General features: G+C 42.3%; 1 protein-coding gene across 1 annotated transcript in view; it reads right to left on the bottom strand.

Moving 5' to 3' along the window:
- ENTREP1 (endosomal transmembrane epsin interactor 1) overlaps positions 1-17,004 on the bottom strand; it is a 28,016-nt gene extending 11,012 nt beyond the window's left edge. Inside the window, 3 exon segments of the mRNA XM_054004011.1 lie at positions 1,442-1,552; positions 13,489-13,545; positions 16,020-17,004. Coding sequence (XP_053859986.1) covers positions 1,442-1,552; positions 13,489-13,545; positions 16,020-16,265 — 414 coding nt within the window. The 5' untranslated portion in view covers positions 16,266-17,004.
- Positions 17,005-18,437: the final 1,433 nt, after the last annotated feature.

Below are 18,437 nucleotides of genomic sequence, written 5' to 3'. Positions count from 1 at the left end.
ATCTGAGGAAAGGAAAGCAGATATTTTGACAGCTGGCTATTATCTTTTTTAGTCTTAAAAATGGGGGAAACAAAATACGCTAAAACAGTTTTTAACTACAATCTACTTAATTTGTTTCAAAAGGCTTCAGAATAATTTTGGAGTACGATGGAGACGGATCCTCCAACAACATTACTTCCTCACATTTTCCTAGTATGTTCATGCTGAATTTACATTCAATGTAAGCCATGAAGTTATATACATTTTGAATCTTAGTTTTGTTTTTAACCATGCCTGATCTGGCCTACCCCTCTCAGTCATACCTTGAAAATTAATGCTATGTCCAACAATTATGGTAAACCTTATTACAGAATATGCAACTAGAAAAATATTCCTTGGAGTCCCTTAATTATAAAAGTGATTTCCAGGATGTACTCAAACAATACTTTAAACTGAACTGAGGTAGATTTCTAGGCCTTGCTGCCCAACATGCATCACCTCTTTCCTTAAATTTACATGTCTTGTGACACTTTCATAGAATCACAGAATATCCTGAGTTGGAAGGGACCCACAAGGATCAAAGGCCAACTCCTGCCAAACTTCACATTTTGATTTTCACCTGAAAACTCAGCTCTCGCTGTTTATGTTGTTCCAACCCTGAAAAATAATGTAATTGTTACATTTTAATGTATGAAATAACAAGAGTAGATATAGGAACTGACCAGACACTTGAAGGGCTAGTTTGTTTTTTGCCATTAAAATACGACAAATGTAAAAGTTTCCCATGACCAAGCGAGCAAACCAATTGTCTTTGACAGCTGGACCTCTGACTTTTCAATTTAAAGGGTGGCAGAGAAGGCCTGCCCATTCCAAACATGTCTTTAGCACAAATTTTGATGACTGTAGAGTTTCCCTTTTCAGGGGATGTATCTGTCTTGGAGCTTGCAGATGGGGCTCACCTCCATGGATGTGGTTCCTGTCACACCCTCCTTGAACACAAAGGTTTGGGATGCAGTTTCCAGTTCATAAATAGTGATTTTTCTATTTCTCATGACAACCACTTGAAAAAAATCTTTTGCATTCTGTCCTGCCTTGTACAGACTGCATCTTCCTCAAGCGGAAGTGTTCTGAAAAGCTACTGTGATTTTCATCTGCCTTATTTTTTTTTTTTTCTTACAGCTTCTGCTGTAAGGTATCACAGAATGGTCCTCACCAGTTGAGGCAAAACAGGAAGAATAATCCCACCCACAGATTATAATGGACTGAACGTTTTTTGGGTAGCTCACCATTACCCACACTCAGGCTTTGTTCAACAGATACATTTTTTACATTACTACAGAAATCCCTTGTGCTAGTTCTTTAATTACTTGCAACTCTACATCAGGACATTTTGTGATCTCAGCACAGCCAGCTAATATGCCTTAATGAGAAGAAATCTATGTAAATCAATATGTGTGCTCACCAAATTGCATCTGGGTACCCTGGACACAAATTGAATGCCTTGACATCCTAGTATTAATCCAGTCACGTTCAGCATAAAACTGATCACAGACAGCAGAACAAACAGGTTAACCTGGAATACCAAAACAAAGTTAACTGCAGTTGGGCACAGGAACCCAACTCAAGGAACATATTACAGAGCAAATCCCATTCACAAACTGAAGCTGGGAATGACTCTGCTTTTTCAAAACTGCCCATGACTTCAGTGCCCTGATGTGTCTTAACCTATTCCCAAAATTCTTTGTCTTCTCTTTCCTTATTCTGGACTAGTTATGCAATTGTTGAAAATGTCAGTAGTAATAGCACAAGCAATTAAAGGTTTTGCTGGAGTGCAAAGTATGATCTGCAAGTTGCCCAACTTCCACTGTGTGCCATACTCTTCTACCAAGTTTAGCTCTCAACACATTCAGAACAGTAAAAAAAACTGAAGAGGAAGAAAACATCTTAAGCTAACATTCACTCTGCACATTTCCAGAATTATTTTACAGCACAAATATATGAAAAATATTTGTCCCAGTACAGTGAGGATGGAAACATTTTAGAGACTTGAGCTGCATGATTTTATTTCCTCCTGGCTACTAAAACCAGAATATTTGTAAATGAGACAATAGTTTCAGATTTATATGCCACCAGAAAATGAGCAATGGCAAGAGTAATAAATACATGAAAAAAGGACAAGCAGAAGCAGTGGACAAAATGATGTGTTGCTTTCACCTATGCCCTTACAATCTAAGCTTACATGACTTTGGATATGGATTTTGGACATACAAAAGAACCATCCCTATCCTATTCATACAGGTAAAAATATCCTGTACTTCAAGAGAAGTAAGGATAAGATATGGGTAAGACTACTACTTTAGAGACAAATAAAGGTACGATTCCTCCTTTAGGCATTCAATCTCACAAAGCAGGTATCAGATTCTTAATGTCCTAAAGCATCCTTTTAAATAACAATCTGCTCACTACTCAGGTTTCTTTGTATCAAAATGGTCCAAATTAAAAAAGTTCGACATGACAAAAATACAGAGGAAGAGAAGGACACTATGAGGGATATGAGTTCAATTCTGCTCCAGAGAGCTTAACAGAAGAGATCCAGTAACAAGGACTTCCTAAACATGCAAAGAACACCATGCTCTTTCAAATAAATTTAGCTGATGTACTAGGGTTAGCTACCTGGAATCTGAAGCAGAAACAGGTAACAGTTGCTGCATAAATTATGTTTCCATTTTCTGAGGTTCAGGGAAATAATCCCCCATGAATGGAGAAGAGCCAAAGAGTATTACTATGCAAGCTAAACTCTTCAATTACAACATTACTAGTCATTACTAATTTGACCATAACATTATCCTGTAAGGTAGATTTTAACTCCAAAAACCCCAATAATTGATGTAGTTATTAGTGAATCTGTGAAGAGGACTGGGACTACTTTGTGTTAGACACACTAAAAACAAAATAATTTAAAAATTATTAAGAGCATTTTGTCCTAGCTTTGTACTAATAATAAAACCACAGATAAGAGTTTAGTTCTAGAAAGCACTCTGAGTGTCATTTGTTTTTCCATACAAACACAGAATCAAATGACTTTTTAAAAATTACACCATGCTCAGCATGTAAATAAATGAAACCCATTCCTTATGCTTTTACCTAAATTGTCTTAGTTACTCTTCTAACAAAAGACTTTGAGAAAAAAAATTGGTACACACAGGTATTTCATATAAAGAAAAATTTTCAATTGGGTTCAACACAGAGCACTGACAATTAGGAATTAGCCAGTATTGTAAGTGAAATAGAAGCTGCTTCAACATAAAATATCTCTATAGCATAAATGTCATTAAATAATATTAAGATAAATAAGAGGTGTATTTGTCCTTTTTCAGCTGATGATAAATGAAGAAAAGAAGTAATGTGGCCAAAGTAAAGAAAGATTAAAAAAACAAAACAAACAAACAAAAACAAAACCCTAGCAAACTCACATTTAAGTTGTCTCCTGTGGTACAGAAGCTGCAATAGAAACAATTTTGTCTATAGCAATACAAAAAGTTACAGTTAAAATCAAGATTTCCAACCCAAAATTTTCAAAAACAAACAAAACAATGAATATTTTTCTAAAGAAATGTCAGAAATCAAAGAACAAAGAGGAAGAGGAGCATTATCATAAGTATGTGAAACAAGGATGATACTTCCTGCATTTATGCTCTAATAAATTCTACCATGTGCAAGTATAATCTTGATCTGTTTTTTATTATACGCACAGTGTATTTTTGAATGGATAATCCAATATTCAGAAAATCCTGCCAAATGAGCAGAAGATAAGAATAATTCCTCTATATTCAATCTAAAACACTACTATGATCTGAACTATAACCACAAAATTCTCTACCACACACTTGACAGTGGACAAGACGTTGTACTTGACTGCCAAGAGAAAAAATCTTTTTTCTTTCTGCTCTATCACTGGTCAGCATTTTTACACAATAACTGAGATTGGAAGGGACCTCTTGAGATCATTTAAATCTAATCTCCTGTTCAAGCAGGCATCACAGCAGTAGAGCTGGAACCACAAGACCCCTTCCAGCCCAGAACATTCTATGATTCTATGACCTACAGCAAGCTGTTGAATATAATGCCCGGTTAATTTTGACTATCTCTATATGTAATCTACACCAGTTTTTGACCATCATAACAGTAAAAAGGTTGTCTTCCATGTTCAGAAGGAGTTTCTTATTTTCTCAGTTCTGCTCACAGCCTCTTGTCCTGCCAGTGAGCACTACTGAGAAGGTCCAGCTCGCTATTCTTTGTTCCTCCCCATCAGCTATTAATAGAGATGCAGGAGATTTCCACTGAGCCTCCTCTTCTCCAGACTGAACAGCCACAGCTTTCACATCTCACCAGGTGTGGGAAGGATCACATCCCTTGACCCTTTGGCAAGTCTCTGCCTAATCCAGCCCAGGACACCAGTAGTCTTCTCTGCCACAAGAGCACTTTGCTATCTCATGGACAGTTTGTTGTCCACCACAATCCCCAGGTTTTTCTTTGCAGAGCTGCTTTCCACCATGTTGTTCCCACCTGTGTGATAGGATAATTTCCCTGCAGAGGCAGGACTTTGCATTCCCCATTGTTGAACTTCAAGGGATTCCTTTCAATGCAATCTTCAGCCTGTTCAAGTCATTCCAAATGGCTATATTTAGCATATCAGCCATTCCTCCCAGTCTGGCATCGCCTGTGCTGAGAGTACACTCAGATCCACTGTGCAGAGCACTCACTTCAGTGGTACTGGCCCCTCAGTTTCGACCCTTCAGGTTCACCCCTGGTCCTTGGCTGGTTCAGCTTTCACCATTGATCACAACCCTCTGTGCCCACTTATTCAGTCACTCACTGTCCAATCTAACATGTATTCTGTCAGCTTATTTAGTTACTTATATTCTCCTGCAGATGCAAATTTAAACATCTTCTCCATCACTACTCACCTACAAGTAAAAACAGGGGTTACACTTTATCCCAGTGACAGAAGATCCTACCCAGAGGAGAGAAGTACATCTCAATTTAGGAAAAAATAGAGAAAGGCAAACATGGTATTTAAAAAAATAAACAGATGTAACTGGATGTGGGGGTTGGTGTTGAGGGTAACAGCCCTGGGATGCCTTGGGAGGCAGAGTAAGTGCAGAGTCTAAGTAACTGCACCACTTCCATAATAATACCTACGTGCAGTTGAAAGAAAGACCACCGGTGTTGTTCAGGGACCCCGAGTCCAAAGACATAAAAGGACCATACCCTTTGATAACTTGGGGGAGAGGGTATGGTTGTATTTCAACAGAGGCTGGCCCAAGATGGATCCCCAGCAAATTCATAAAGCCATACTTGGACATGTCACCAGAAGAAGAAGCACCCACAGCTGCATCACCTAACACGACCACATAAGATGTTCCAGATGACGCAGTGGCCTGGCGGCAGAGGAAAAAGAAGACACCCAACCTCACTGCCAGGGTTTTGATTACCAGAAGATATTTCCCACCACACTGTCAGGACCCCAATCCCTTTGTTCCCTCACCCTGGATCCCTCCACCTTTTCCCTCTTACCTCTTCCCTAAAATCCCTTAACCCTAAACCCTGTAATCCCAACCCTATTTTCCCTACTTACCTTTTCTTTTCGTTACTACTATTTTATTAAAGAAGGGGGAGGAGATGGAGGAAAAGAGAGGAAAAAAGGATGAGGAGATGGGGGGAAAAGTGAGATTTCGTACCGCACTAATGCATTTTGTAATACATGTCTTTTCCACCCTTCAAAAACCAGAATGGGACCACAGCTCCAGCTGTCCCAGCAGTGCCCAGAGGGATGCCCCCAGTGACCACTATCACCATCCTCGTTGTCATCCAAGCAGCAGCAGGATGGATTGTGCCGCAGCCACGTGAGAACATCTGGGTCACGCTGGTGAAGTCTTTACAACAAGACAACTTTTGCCTGGCCACAGGAAGTGTCGATGACCACTGTCCACTTGCCTAGTGGGAATACCCCTGTCACCCAAAGACTACCCCTACCCCTACCCCAGGTAAGAAACCTAACCCTGTGGACACTTGGGACGAGTGGACACGGATTCTGCCACACGCACCACAGGAGCCTCAGGAACTGGACCTACTGGGCTCCTCGCAAGCTACATTCTGTGTGAGGTTCTTTTACCAACCCACACAGCAAGATTGGGCAGAGATAACCAAATCCCACCCAGTTGGCTCACATGAAGTTAATAGAAAGGATGTATCTCCCCATGACAAGAGATACAATACAGCAAATTGGTGCAACTATACCAGCAACACCGTATCCAAGTCCTCCTCAGTTCCCAGGGTGCTCCCTAGGGGGGGTCTTCCTTATCTGCGGTGACAGGGTGTGGGCTCCCCAACAAGACTCAAATTATGAATTGGAAGAAAGAGAATCAGTTGGCCCATCAAAAAGATCCTAAGCTGAATTCGACCCAAATTGTGATTCCCAAATTTATAATTGGGACAAAGCCAAAAGGGTTGCTGCATCCATCTTTTTACCTTCGTACGCAGCAGCAAAGGCACTAAGTGAGCTTTCACACCTGGGGTGTTGGCTGAGTAAGCAGGCCAATGCCACATCCACCGCACTTTCCGATCTGTTGGTGGACGAGGAAACCACCAGGCACGCAACACTTCAAAACCGGGGAGCCATTGACTTTTTACTGTTCACCCATGGCCATGGCTGTGAGGACTTCGCCGGAATATGCTGCTTCAACTTATCATCCAAGAGCGTGTCGATCCAGACAAATATCCAACAAATCCGAGACCAAGTCAAGACCCTCCAAACGGAGAGCGTGGCTGTGGACTCTACCAACCGACTGCTGGCAAAATGGGGAATCCCAGGATGGGCTGCATCTGTCATCAAAGGACTGCTGTGGATCCTCATCATAGTCTTCATTGTGATACTGGCACTGAAATGCTTCCAGAGAGCCGTCAATAAAACCTTGGGGGACGTTTATTTAATTAATAAAAAGGGGGCAGATGTGGGGGTCGGTGTTGAGGGTAACAGGCCTGGGATGACTTGGGAGGATACTTTTGTTTAACTGTGTCGATTTCCCGAAGCTCCCTGCTCCCGCATGTTAATAGCTACCTGCCAGTCACCCGGGACTCACTCCCACAGCCCAGAAAGTTCTATCTCCCCATTCCCCCATTGGCTCCTGTGTTACAGTCACTCCCCTCATGTTACACCATTGGTTAAATGTATATAATCCCACCTCAACTCCTCCTTCTACCCCTGTCCCCATTGGTTAATTGTACCCTGTCCCCGCCTACCTTCCCCCGGTTTATATACTTTGTATACACCCCCCCCCCCCCCCCCCCCCCCGCCGGGATTCTCAGCAGACGCTCGGCTGTCAGCTTTCAGCTCCAGCCACAGTTTCTGCTGTCAGTTGGTGCTCCATCCCTGGATCCCTCCTCCTGTGGTTTGTCTCCCTCCTGCTTCACCTGCCTCCTTTCCAGCCTACCTTCATCCTACCCCTGTGGACCCTCTACTCAGCCTGCAAATAAACCCAGTTGGAACTCTACACGGAGTGCACTCCCATTTGTTCCTGGGGAGGAGGATTACTGCATGCAGCCGGGGAGAACGAAAGCTAATGCCACAGATTACTTCATCTGGGCACTGTCAACTGGTCGGCTGGGGGATTGGTTCGTGGGACCTGGGACGGTAACATTGCCAACTCCGTGGGCCACCCTACAGGACACGGTCCGGGGTGGCACACAACTGGACTTGACTGCAGTTAGAAAAATGGAAGCAACTCAAATTATGGCCTCAGTTTGGCTCACAGCTCCATATTCAGAGCATTAGATACACATGGACTGTGAACAGCTGCAGAAAGCCGTGAGGAACCTTCATATGAATTAAACTACATGAAAGTGAAGTGCATTCTATTCATGTTTGCTAATGTCTTGCATGTATGATCTCTTTCAGGTAAAAAAGCATCATCATGCTTTTTGAGGACTCCAAGGAAGCATATATTTGCATACTAAAGCTCTGACACAATCTTTATTTCTGCAGGGGAAAGCTCCTTGTTGTCCTGCTGCTGCTGCCTTTGAAGCAAGTATCTAATGCCAGAGAGGAACTGCTTTCACTTGAACATGCATGTGCAAGACTGATGCCCAAGGAGGCACTTAAATGAAAGAAAAAACAGTTGTTTCACAATCAGCAACTCTTATATCCGTTTAAGCCTATGTATATTCTTTATAAACATCCTGTAGAAAAGAGTACATCTGTTTATTAATTGTCCACATGCACAGCAGCAATAGCAATAATTAAAACTCATAGGACCTTATTAGATTTCTGTCAGTTGTGAGTGCTATTCATTGTACCATATGGAAACTCACAATACAACTGTGAACAAATGAAAGCCCCACAAGAAAAGACAAACTAATTAATTTAATTAAAAAGTCACATATTTTAAATGCAACACTAAAACGCCCCATGTGTGAGAGAAAAGCTTCTCCAACATAAAAATGGTTATAAGCTTCTAATGGCTTTTCATACTTCCACACTTTAAAGCATATTTCTATTTGCTTATACTGACTTTAAAACCTTTGCATAATTACTACTTATTGACAATGCTGGAGTCTAGAGTGTGAGCAAAGAGGTTAATACTGACCTATTTTACTTCTAAAATCCAGGGAAAAAGGATACTACTACAATAATTCTCACAAGTCAAATGACTGCTTGTTATAAAGCACATGCCTAGGGAGAGACTGGTTTTCAGGGTTAAGGACATGATATGGAGCTTCTGTTCACAGTTCATTGTGAACTAACTAGCAGAGCTAAAATTTAAGAACATTACCCAAATGAAGTACCTTGAGCTATACATTAAATTTTAGTTAAATCCTTATAATTCTTAGAATTTAGTTAAATTTAGTTAAATGAAAATCTGTCAAAGTGCAGATATCATAGCAGTAGTCAGCCCTAAGAAATCTTTATTTAAAGTTTTCTGGAATATATTTTTCTTTGGATAAAAATTTTCAATTAAAAACAAGGTTTACCACAAATAAATTCTTCAAAAATTTCCAGGTTATAAATAAAAGCTGAATTCCATAAACTTTCCTGTTTCCAAAGTAAGATCTGTAAATATTTGTCATAAACCAAAAATATTAACACATTTAAGTTAAAAGTGTTTCAAATAAAAATTTCAAATCCTTATGTGACCACACTGTAGAACATGTGAAGAATCTAGACTGAATGATTCATGCTGCATGTGCAACTCTGACTTTTCTGTCAAAACCCTCAAATCTTTACATGAAAACAGTGGCATGTATGAACACAAAAGCTGCCATGCTAGCAAACAACACAAGCATGCAGTACTTGATGTAGCCAAAAGCCAGAGTCACATCCAACCAGGCTGCATGTGTTCTATTGACTTCTTGGTCCCATGCATTTTGCAGGTACCAAACTGCTCCCCAGTACTTACAGCTGCAGCAGCTAAACTCTGCACAGCACAACAGGCTGGTGTCTTGTTGAATGCTCTGGCACTCCTTTCCCTTTCATTCGATCACAGCTAAGTCTCCTCTTTAGCAGCAGAATTCAAGCACCAAGCAGACACCAGAGAGATACTTAACTCAAAGTCTTTGTTTCAGGTGGTTAAAAAAACCCAAAACCAGAAAAAAACACAATCACAGAATCACCTAAAAAGCACTCTACAGGGTTGTAACTAATTTGTGCATGACTGAAAGGAAAGGATGCTTCATTAGGTAAGGGCTTCTGCATTCAGCAAAGCATGTACAGCTCCTGGCAACTCCTGGGAATGCAAGATAAACTCAAATCAGTCCAATCTGGCATACAAGTAAGGACAGAGGCTATAGCAGGAAGCATGACCTGTCAAAGACATGAGCCCTCAAAACATACACAGTCAAAATAACAATGGAGAATTGATGTACTCTCTGAAAGAATTTAAGCTCCTTCAAGCAAAACTAAGATTTAAAGCTGTGTGGAAGGAAGGAGCTTAGAAGAAGAGAGGAAGGAACCGGATTCTATGCATGGAAGGTAACATTGAGCCCAGAACAGTTCAGAGTCAATACTCAAATAACTTGGAGGGGTAGGTGGTGGTGAGTTTTCCTTTCCACATTAATACATTTGGACAGTCCTAAAGAAGAAGAAACAAAGGATCATTAACATTTCCAAGATCATTGAGTGCAGTGTTAAATCACCATTACCTCAAAGAAAAACCAGCTTCAAAGCACAAGCATTACAAGCTGACTTCCAAAACTGATTGACAATTGATATCCAGAATGGAAATTCCTCAAACACCTAAAACAAAGGAAGGATTGAAGCCAGACTTCTCAGCAGCTGCACTGCTCAAGGCTAGGCCTTCCTTGCAAAAATGTCCTTCAAAAGATATGACTTAATTTTGCTTTGCAGTACCCTCTCTCTGAGATATATTATTTATCTAGTATCATCCCACACTGTTAATACAGCTGTAAAACAGTGTGGGTGGCAAACCCCAAATATGGCTCTCCATTTTAATTACTAAAAGGTCTTATCACAGCCATCCCTCTTCATGGCTGTTTTTTTACAGATGGTGCTACTAAAGGTCCACTACATCTGTAACCAATGCGCTACCCTTCCTTTCTCCCCTCCAAGGAAAAACATGAGTGGCTGAAACACCACAGCCCATCCCCAACTCCTTTCTCACAGCGCTGCAGCCCTGTGCTTTCTGCAAGCATCAGCAGCACCAGAATCTTGCTGTCACAGAAAAAAAACCCTACAGTCTGGTTGTTTTCTCCATGACCAAGGCCTTGGATTGAAGTGGCAGCCATGACAGCCTGACCCTTCACAAAAACCCAAACACAGATTGTGAGAAACCCATCACTGGAAGTGCTAAGGCTTTACATAAGGAGTTGTAAGAGGAGGACAGTCACAACTGACAAAGGGATCTGTTATAGTTCTGAATGAACTTTTTAAGTCTTCCTTATGAATGTCATAATTCTAAGTCATTACTGTGTAATGATTCTCCTTACTGAGACATTTAGGAAGCTTGCTTTTACAATTCATGTAATAGTGCATCTTCATAACTCCCTAGAGAAAGCATTCAAGTTACTAGAGGGTAGACATAATAGATATTTAGCCCAACATAAGTATTTTCACAGAAACTAACAATCTGTCCTTGAAAGACAGTAGCTAGTTTAAGGCATGATTTCCTTACACTCAATAAGAGTTTAATGTTTATTTATTGTTATTTTTCCAATAGAATAGAGTATTTCAGTTGGAAGGGACCTACAACAATTATCTAGTTCAACTGTCTGACCACTTCAGGACTCACCAAAAATCAAAGCCCAGTATTAAGTGCATTGTCCAAAATGCCTCTTGAACACTGACAGCTTGGGGCATCAAACACATCTCTAGGAGCCTGTTCCAGGGTTTCACTGCTCTTTTAGCAGAAATGCTTCCCAGTGTCAAGGCTGATCTAATATGGCTATCAAAAATCAAACTTCTATAGAACACACATAAAAATAAGAAAAAAAAACCCAGTTTCATAGAATCACATAGTCACAGAATAATTGTGGCTGTGAGAGAGCTGAGGAAGACTCCAGTGTTATCTCCTGCTCAAAAGCAGGGTCAGCTATGAAATCATGGCAAGCTGCTCAGAGCTTTTATCAATTTCACATCAGAAACTTTCCTGCTGCATAATATCCCGGGGCAATCTCCTTCAGCATGTGACCATCCTAAAGATCATTTAAAATAAAGGAAGGGATCAAGAAGAGTTTGTGCTTTCTATTTAAGTAAATTTAGGAAAGGAAAATAAGGTTTATACAAACGAGAACGTTAAAGAGTGAAAAAGTGACAACATGCTATAGAAACAGCACAGAACTCAGGCACTACTAACACAGGAGTACCGTACAAGCCTTAGGCAGTTTGAGACTGACAGTATGTACATTTATCTTGATGAAAATATGGCCTTTCCAGATGGGGGGTCTCTAACAGCTGGCTCCTCTCTATATCCACAAAACTCCTAAAGAATTTGCCCGCGTTAACCAACGTACACTGAGAAATAACAATGGATGTTGGGGGTGCTGGTTGACAGCTAGCTGAACATGAGCCAGCAGTGTGCCCAGGTGGCCAAAAAGACCAGTGGCGTCCTGGCCTGTGTCTAGAACAGCGTGACCAGCAGGACAAGGGCAGTGATTGTGCCCCTGTACCAGGCACTGGGGAGGCCTCACCTCAAGTCTGTGCTCGGTTCTGGGCCCCTCACTTTAAAAGGGACACTGAGGGGCTGGAGCCTGTCCACTGAAGGGCAACAAGGCTCCTGAAAGAACTGAAGAACATCTCTCATGAGGCACAGCTGGGGCTGTTTAGCCTCAAGAAGAGGAGGCTCAGGGGGGACCTCATTGCTTTTTGCAGCTCCCTGTAAGGAGGCTGTGGTGAGCCAGGGCCCGTATCCACTACAGTGCCTGCAGTGAGAGGACAAGAGGAAATGGCCTTAGGCTGAGACAAGGGAGAGTCAGATAAGATACTAGAAAAAGCGTTTTTGCTGTTAGGGTAGTCATGCTTTGGAATAGGATGCACTAGGGAGGTGGTGGAGTCACCATCCCTGGACATGTTCAAGAGGCATCTGGATCTGGCATTGGGTGATATAGTTTAGGGATTTGGAGCAGTGTTGGGCTGACCGTTGGACTTGATGATTTCAAATTTCTCTTCCAACCTTGCTGAATCTATGATTCTATGATTCTATCTATAGCTCACACATCTAATCCTTGGTACTCCTCACTGATACTGATGTGGAGCCCAAAAGAGTGCTGCAGAAAAATTAAACAACTGCCTTGGCCCAAAAAAAGTCTTCAGAAATGACAGTAAGGCAAAAAATTCCAAGCAAATAAACAAAAACAACCCCAATCAACAAAACAAATGAAAAAACTCCCCAAACTCACACACAAACAAAAGCAACTCCACAACTCTTTTTCAAATCCCAACTCTGAGACATTAAGAGCTACACAGCTTCAGATTTCACTTACAAGCAGAAACAGCTTACACACCCTGCACATCAATCTACTTCTCTCACAGCAATGTTACAGTGTTAGCTGTATATGAAACTAGCACTGGATCCTGCTCAAAGGTCTTAAGTTAGCTTTCAAATCCATTGTCAAAAACTAAAACACTACAACTAATCCAGAATTTAAAGCCATCTCCTTCATTTCAGTTTAAGCTGTACTGCCTCAGAGAACTAAATTACTTATTCTAAGCCAGCACTTTTTATACATAAAAAACCATAAAATGTGCGCTTTAAATAACATGAACAATTTTTCCAGACATGGTCCACTCTTGCCCTTACTGGGACTTCATCCATGCAGGAAAGAATATGGCTTTGCATGGTCTTTGACTTCTCTTTAAATAGTTATGATTCTACAATTTGAAAAGAAAGACTCGACATTAGTTTTTTGAAAGGAGAAAGGGGTGATTATTTTTTTACCAGTGACTATTAAATTTGGCTCCTTTTTTTTATTTCCTTACAAAGTCTAATCCATACTTACCAAAAGCCGCATTGGCCTCTTCCATGTTGTTAACCCTAAGATTCCACATAAGACTGCCTACAACATAAAAAAATGTAGTGTCATCAAGAAGCAAAGAACTGTTCATAAAATGCCATTTACACTGTTTTTATTACTGTACTTTGGAAGACTACAGCAATGCTGCGAAGATACGAAGATGCAGTTTAAAGCAGACAATACCTGTGCTGAAGAAGTTCTTTGCTCCTAAGAACCATGCTATGAAATAACAACCAAATTAAATTTGCTCATTTCTTATTTTTCCCTCCAAGAAAACATGCATGGGGACAAGTAGTATGTCAGCAATTCCAACCTCCATGTTTGCCTTAAATATTTGCATTCAGCCAATTAAGTATTTGTTCTCTACAACATGGCTAGGCAAATCTAAATATTGTCCTTTTCCTCCCTTCTCTCCATCACCATCTCAGCACTTCATTAAATGCCTACTTCCTTCTTCCCTTTTGCTGACTTCGGACCATTTTGGTGAGCTAAAACCCAGAGCCTGAACCCTACCAAAATCAATAAAGAGCACCAGCACTACCTCCCTGAAAAGTGTTGCTATTTAATCAGATGAATGCCAGTATCAACGTGAGGGAAGAAGTTAAAATAAAAGCACATCCTTCTGCAACAGCAGTTTTTAGACCGAACTTGCTAAATCACAGACCTGATCCTTATGATTCTTTCTTTACCTTACAGGACCAAACAATTAAGAAACTATAAATAATTGCTGTAGAACTGAAACAAACAGCACACCCAAATACTCTCTCACAGAAGAAGAGGAACCCTGTAAAGAAAGGCAAATAAGTTTCTCAGTACGTCCCCTAAATCAGCAGCTGTATTTTTAACTTGATGGATGTTGTGACTAAGCCAGCCGAGCTCCTACCCAAAAAAGAAACAGGAAGACTGGAACAAGCAGGAAGTCATCCACTAGTATTTTTAATAAATCCCTTCTGTAACTTCATTCACTTGACATGATCAATCTAATCTAGTGTAACATGCATATATGACTTGGCCAAAACACCTACAGATATCATCACTGCAAAACCACATACATAACTGCAGTTTCATAACAAAATATTTTTTGAATTCTCTGACTGCAAAATGGACACATGATTTTATAACAAAGTACATCAATACTAATGTAAATTGTTTTTTTTTTTTCCTTAAGGACAACAAATTTATTTCATTACATCTGTTAAAGACAAGAAAAGAAAGTCCTTCTCAAAATGTTCCTGACATGCTCCTCACAAGTCAGCATGTAACATCCATAACCAAAAGAAAACCAAACCAAAAAGCACCCAACCAGACACATCAGTCAGCTTTTAATGGCATCTGCTTTTCCAGGTTGCTTCTCGGCTAAAATTTTCGCTTATATTTTTACACCCAAACAGTATTTTGGTAACTTTTCTGAATGTACTATTGTTTCAGAAATATAATTTTAAAAACCCTAAGTAAAACCAACACCCTTCTTGATTATTAAAAACACTGAATTCCTCTATCTTACACATACAATTTTAAAGCAGTTTAAAAGCATAATCATAGTTCTGTGTGCAGAATTCAAAGAAAGTCCATTGGTTACATATACTTAAACTTCTTTTAAGCTAGAGTAAGAATGAAAAAAAAAAAAAAAAAAAAAAAAAAAGAAAGGATGAAAGATCACAAGAGAGATACCAAACAGAGACATTTGGATAGTCTAGATTTCCTTCACCCCCCAAGGACTGTGTACCTTCAGGGATGAACACCGCATTATACAGATAAACAGGAATGACTTGATCCTTAAACTACTGCACTGAGAGCATTTTTAGAGGTGGTGAACAACATGATAATTTAATTGAAATATTTAAAATGAAGGATAGGCTGATGCTGTTCACACAGGCAGCAGGAGCTGAGTGTTCCATCCCAGTACATGACTTGCTGATTGCTGGAGGGCCCAAAAACTGGGACCAATCAGTCTGACCCTGCTACACTTACTAACTTTTACTTAGGCAGAAGCTGCCTAGCTTCTGCAATATTAACTCTTGTGTATATTCCATATTTATAAAGCTGTGGTTTAAAGCAGGGCCCAACAGGAGATGGAATAACTTCTTTCAGTACTCCTTCCAAAACTGTGCTAAGTCCATCCATTTTTTCCCCAGGAACATTGGTGATTTATCTCTACATTATGCCTACGATTAAAGACCCAAAGCACAAACATGCAACATTTACACACACAACAACTTTTGAAAATCCTGTGTCTGATAGCGCAAAATAAGCGAGTACATTTTTTTTCCCAAAAAAATGCACGTCAGGAAATAAACCCCCTATTTGCTTGTTTCGACGTTTGTAATCTCGTTGGGCTCCTGCAGACAACCTACAAAGCTGTCAGCAAAAAGCCGTTACTCCGTTACCCGGAGGCCGTTTCCAAGCCATCGCGGAGGAGCGGGACCACACTTCCCTCGGGACAGCAGCCCCGCAGGTGCCGAGCACGCACGGCCGGACCCCAGCACGGCGTGTCCCGGCCCGCAGCCGTCACTTACCGAGGAGCCGGCCCAGAGGGGACACGCGTTCTTCACCTGCGGGGCGCTGCTCAGCGACAGCGCCCCGAAACACAGAGCCATCAGGGCGCATCCCAGGCCGGTCTGCAGCAGCGCCAGCCCGAACAGCGAGCGGAACAGCAGCAGGGGGCACGGGCGGCGGCGCGGCGGCGCGGCCGGGCGGAGGGGCCCTGCCTGAGGAAGCGGGACGAATCCCGGGAGAGGGCAGCAGGACCCCGGCAGCACCATCGTCGACGACACGACGGGTGCCGGCGGCGGCTCTCGGCGCGCGACCGCTGCGGAAAGCGGGCCGGCCCGAGCGGGGCCGCCCCACCGCCACCCCCGTGCCAGCGCCTTCGGGCGCCGACTTCCTGCGGCGCTGCCGCCGCCTCGCAGCCCGTGCGGGCTCCGCTCCGCTCCCCTGCGGCGAACACCAGCCCCGGCCTCACCCTCAGCGCCAGGCGGGGCCGCGGCCAGCGCCGAGCCCGGCGGAAGGTGCTTCGCCGGAGCTCGGACGCCGTCTCCGATTCTCCCGGACCCTGAGCCATCCTTCCCGTCCCAGGTCTCCCCTCTGATGCTGCTGCAGCTGTTTTGCAGCAGCTTTGGTAGGGTTTACCCCTCCTCTTATTCCTGTGCTCCCTCCCGTGCCCTTCTCCTTTGCCCTTTTCTCCCTGGTCACTGTTGCTAGCGAGTGCTATGCGTAAAGTTTTAAAATAACTCTTTACTGGGAGGAGGGTGCGGACGCCATTGGATTGCATTTCGCGTCGTTGGCGCCCAGCCCGACGAGAGAACGAGGTTCGGCAGACAGCACGACGTGTGTCTTGTATGTGCATGAGTGTGCCTGGGTGCTTGCCAATGCCATGTTGTCTGGGACAGGGGCAAAGGAATCTTTGCCCGGCAGTTTTCATATCTTTCCTCTCTCTCCCCTCCCTACCCACTCTCCCCCAGTACTCTTTCTCCGTGTTTTCCATGGAAAATCTTGCCATTACCGTGGTCTGTCCTTCTCCACTTGATGCACTCCAAGGAAGGAGGCTCTGGAATTTATTTCAACCGTGTGTTCTGCTCTCCAGCTCAGCCAAAGCAATTTTACACCTGTTTGGTTTTTCTGGACATGGCTTCAAGAAATATGAAAAATATAGCTGTTGGTACTTTAGGAAAATAAGGCATGTTGAAAAGGGTCATTGGCTCAGATAACAGCCATTGCTCCTTTTCAGAGAAAGGTGCAGAAGTGACTTTTGGAGTTGCACCCTTATCTCTTGGTTTGTTTGGGTTTTTTTATTTTCAACAAAAATATTCAGTATTTGGAGTGCTCCTTACCAATAAAAAATTCACAGAACGACAGAATATCCTGAGCTGGAAGAATCCACAAGGATCATTGAGTCCAACTCCTGGCCTTGCACAGGACATCCATAAGTGTCACACCATGTGCTCGAGCGTATTGTCCAAATGCTCCTTGAACTCTGTTAAGCTTGGTGCTGTGACTACTTCCCTGAGGAGCCTGTTCCAGTGCCCACACCCTTAGTGTGAAGAATCTTTTTCTAGAATATAAGCTAAACCCCTAACACAACTCTTATTTTTCTAGAATATAACCTAAACCCCTAGCTTCAGGCCATTCCCTTGGGCCCTGTCACTGGTCACCACAGAGAAGAGATCAGTGCCTGGCCCTCCTCTTCCCCTTACAAGAAAATTGTAGATTGTGAGGAGGTCTGCCCTCAGGAGGAGGTTGTTTAAGGTTGTTCAGCCTTTTCTCCAGGCTGAACAAACCAAGTGACTTCAGCCACTCCTCCTAAGGCTTCTCCTTAAGACCCTTCACAAGCCTCATGGCCCTCCTTGGACACCCTTTAACAGTTTAACATATTTTTGTGGTGCCCAAAATTGCCTTGAGGTGAGGAGACCCCCGCACAGAGCAGAGTGGGACAATCCTTCCCTTGCCGGGCTGGCGATGCTGTCCTTGATGCACCCCAGGACACGCTTGCCCCTCCTGGCTGCCAGGGCGCTGCTGACTCATGTTCAGCTCACCATCAACCAGAACCCCCATGTCCCTTTCCGTGGTGTTGCTTTCCAGCTGCCTCTTGTTCAGCAGGTGGGGAAAGTTCATACTTATGCCTGAAAATATATACACAAGGGAATATATATGTAAGAGAAAACAGAGCTGTAAGAAATAAGCTGATTTGTCTTGATGGGGAGAAATAGATTGCTGCTTGTACAGTTGCTCCACATAAGCCATTGGAATTTCTGATCAGGAAAGCAGCATGTTTTCCATTCCTACTTGTCTATAAAATGAAGTTGTTTAAGACTTAAGCTGACTTGCTCTCTTTTGTTAACGTCTATATGGTTCATGGCATAACTTAACTCTTTAATGTTATTCTTCAGTCTGGTTTAACCTGGTTCATTTTTGAAATATTTTCTCTAGCAGAGGGA

The sequence above is a fragment of the Vidua macroura genome, chromosome Z (assembly GCF_024509145.1).
Source record: "Vidua macroura isolate BioBank_ID:100142 chromosome Z, ASM2450914v1, whole genome shotgun sequence".
Lineage (NCBI taxonomy): Eukaryota > Metazoa > Chordata > Aves > Passeriformes > Viduidae > Vidua > Vidua macroura.
This window is presented reverse-complemented; position numbering and strand designations above follow the sequence as displayed.